The sequence below is a fragment of the Frankliniella occidentalis genome, unplaced genomic scaffold (genome assembly GCF_000697945.3).
Source record: "Frankliniella occidentalis isolate FOCC.00 unplaced genomic scaffold, Focc_3.1 Scaffold40, whole genome shotgun sequence".
NCBI lineage: Eukaryota > Metazoa > Arthropoda > Insecta > Thysanoptera > Thripidae > Frankliniella > Frankliniella occidentalis.
In genome coordinates, this window is record NW_026267170.1 from 1,721,436 (window position 1) to 1,724,537 (window position 3,102).

Consider the following 3,102-nt stretch of genomic DNA (forward strand, 5'->3'; position numbering starts at 1 on the left):
CCGCCCCGCCTGTGCGGTACGCCCTGCGGCCAGGCCGGCGGCCGGAGCCCATCCAAACGACTGCCTGCTTTGGCCGCTTACAGTTTACGGTAGTGCCCCCACCTCCCCTCTCCCCCGACCGGTGGCTCTCCGCCGCACTTTATTCCAAACCACTTTCAAGCGTCACTTTTTCAGCAATGACACATTTAATACATTCAACACTGAAAATAATGTAACGTTACTGTAGAGCATTGAGTGTCATATTGAGTGTCATAAGCGTCACACTCAATTCTGATTTTCGGTTCCGTTCCTTTTCAGAAGATAATCCGAAATAGTACTCTGAATGCACAGTTTTACTTTCTTTTAAATACACACACACACAATCACATTTTGTTTTTCTGCTTCTATTGCTGTTTAGTCTGTGTTCCTGTCGTATACCCGCCTTGCCTCTGCGCAACTCGGCGCCGCACGGCGCCGTCGCGCTCCGGTGCTTATTTCCTAGTCATTTGGCGGGTGAACAATCTTGAACGTCCTTATATAACGGCACGGTTCGGAGCTTGGCTGGCATCACATTGGAGCGCTTGTTTTCTTCCCAGTCCTTCCCTCCCGCCTCGGGGTGAAGCAGCAGCGGAGGTGGAGGGGCTGGAGGGAGCTGGGGAGGGGAGGGGACCGGAGGGGACCGCCAGCTGCGGAAACGTTTTCGCGCTTCGAGGGTCTCCGAGCCGCCGCCGCGGCCGCCAGCTCCGGGCCGCTGCCGCCGCGGAGCCCCTCCTCGCCCCTCCTCCCCTCCCTCGTGACCCCCATGCGTCCGTTGACCCTGCTCTACCTCTTTGTCTCCCGCCTGCAGCGGCGTGGACCGCAACGGCCGAGGCAACGACGCGCTCGCCCCGTAAAGCTCTGATTGTGAGCGGCGTTAAAAGCGTGCATAGCAATGACGGCCGACATCCTCTTTCGCCGGCCCATGTGCAGGCGAATCCGAGGCTTCAGCACGGGCTTAAGCAGAGGCTCAAGCGGAGGCTCAAGCGGAGGCTCAAGCAGAGACTCAGGCCGAGGCCAGCAGAGGCTCCAGGAGTGGCTCTAGGCCAGGCTCCAGCCAAGGATCCAGGCGACGCTCCAGCAGAGGCTCTACGTGAGGCTCCAGCAGGGGCTCCAGGAGGGGCTCTAGGCCAGGCTCCAGCCAAGGACCCAGCTGAGGCTCTAGCTGAGGCTGCAGCAGAGGCTCTAGGCGAGGTTCTAGTTCCAGGTGAGGCCTCAGTCGAGGCTCCAGCAGAGGCTCCATTGGCTCCAACCCCATGGCGGGCAGGACAGTTATAAGTTTTCATTTTAGTGCTCTCGAGTTACCTTCCACGGCGGCGTCGGTCGGATGTGCATGGGTGGGCATTTGGTCGCGCGGTGCTTCACCGCTTTACCTGCCTGCGGGCGGGCTTACTGGCCTGGCCCAGGGTCGCGGCGCGGCGTGGCGCGGCTTGCTGCAGCGCGGTGGAGCGGCGTTGAGGCGCATGAAGTAGTGAGGCACCGCTGAGCGCCGATGCTCCAAGCCGCCTTCCGATATGGATAGGAAGCCGGTCCTTGCGACGCGTCTCTCTGCGCTGACGCGCGTTTGCTCCGCCTGGAAAGGAAAATGCCACTGGCCGCGCATCGCATCGCCGCTGGAGGAGAGTGGGTCGGCGGACTCTCCTTCTCTCTTCTTTCTTAAGTCTGTTTAGAGTGTGCCCGGCAGACCCCCAGAGCGCCTGGCGGGTAGGCAGTCCCGCGCGACACCCGCGCTCGACGGGCCTGCCGCCCCACCACCTCGCCAGGCGCTCCGAGGCGCTCGGCCGGACGGACCGTGGTGCGCCACGCCACGCCGCGCCGCGCCAAGTCAAGTGATAAAGCGCGACCTTACACCTTACAGGTCTGACTGCGCGCGTCAGCCGGCGGCCACTTTGCCGCGCGATAGACGCCGCCGTCGCCGCGACGACGCGAACTTGACACAAATCCTCCGTGTCCGTGTCGGGCCAGGCCGTGACGAGCTCCGCCGCCGCCGCTGCCTCTGCACGCGACGCGAGCGAGGCAGGCGCAGGCAGCGTACTTATTCCTCAGAGCTGTTCCCTCCTATAGATTTCATGGGCATAACCGCAAATTGGCCTCGAACCTCGTGGTAAACAAAAGGACCCCGCGTCGTCCCGCCCGTCAGCAGGTCGGGCACCCTCTCGCGCTCCGCTCGCGCTCCGCTCGCGCTCGGGCCGCGGTTTCGGGAGTTGCGTTCCACTCGTAATATGCAGTCGACCCGCGAGGCCAAATTATATCATCGGCGAGATGATGATGTTGTTGTACCCCTCGGCTCCGGTGGAGCCGCCGGCCAGCGCACAGGGCCAGCCGAGCACGACGAGCAGCGACCTGCTGCTCAATGAGTGGGAGCGCTCGCCGTCACGCACGCTCGCACGCCCGTGCCGTGCTGGAGGATGGGTTATGATGGGGATGCTGCGCGCTCTGTGCCCCGCCCCGCCGTGCCGTGCACTGCTCCGCCGCGTGTCGCTCTGATGCAACCGGATCTCTCTGCTGTGTGTGTTGTGGTGGTAATGGGGTGTCCTCCGTCCTCGGGGGCCAGCCCCCGGTGCAGCATCACGCATCACGCGCTCGCTCCGTTTCGACTATATTCGCCGCCCACGTTTCGCCCTCTCACTCTTGCCCTTCCATGTAATAACGTCGCCTGTGTCTCTGCCCCTTCCAGGTGTCGAGTTCCTACGAGGAGCAGCGGCTCAACACCCTCCCGCCTGGACTCCAGAGCCATGCCGTCAACATGGGCACCCTGGGGCCGCGCGCCGAGCCCGGCGTCAACCCGGCCTTCAGTGTGGACGAAGAGTCTGACGCCATGGACGCCTTCTTCAAGCAGGTGAGCGCCCTTGAACTGCACCAAGTGTGACACTGCAAAATAAAGAGCTTAAACACATTTTAATCGCCCCGGCTGACAATACAAGGGCATTTGACTGAACTGCCCCGTTATTGCTCTAGGTGGAGGAGGCGCGCGAGCTCACCCGGGGCGTCAAGGACCACGTCAAGGAGATGCGTCGCCTCCACAGCCAGGTGCTGTCGTCTCCAAGGCCCGACCAGAGTAGGTATCGCACCTCACGGAACGGAGCG

The 3,102-nt window shown here is 62.5% G+C and overlaps 1 protein-coding gene across 1 annotated transcript in view; it reads left to right on the plus strand.

Annotated features, from left to right (window-relative positions):
- LOC113215147 (syntaxin) overlaps nucleotides 1-3,102 on the plus strand; it is a 22,998-nt gene that overhangs the window by 16,753 nt on the left and 3,143 nt on the right. The window contains exons 2-3 of the mRNA XM_026434737.2: nucleotides 2,693-2,854; nucleotides 2,974-3,073. Coding sequence (XP_026290522.1) covers nucleotides 2,693-2,854; nucleotides 2,974-3,073 — 262 coding nt within the window. The remainder of the gene's footprint in view (nucleotides 1-2,692; nucleotides 2,855-2,973; nucleotides 3,074-3,102) is intronic.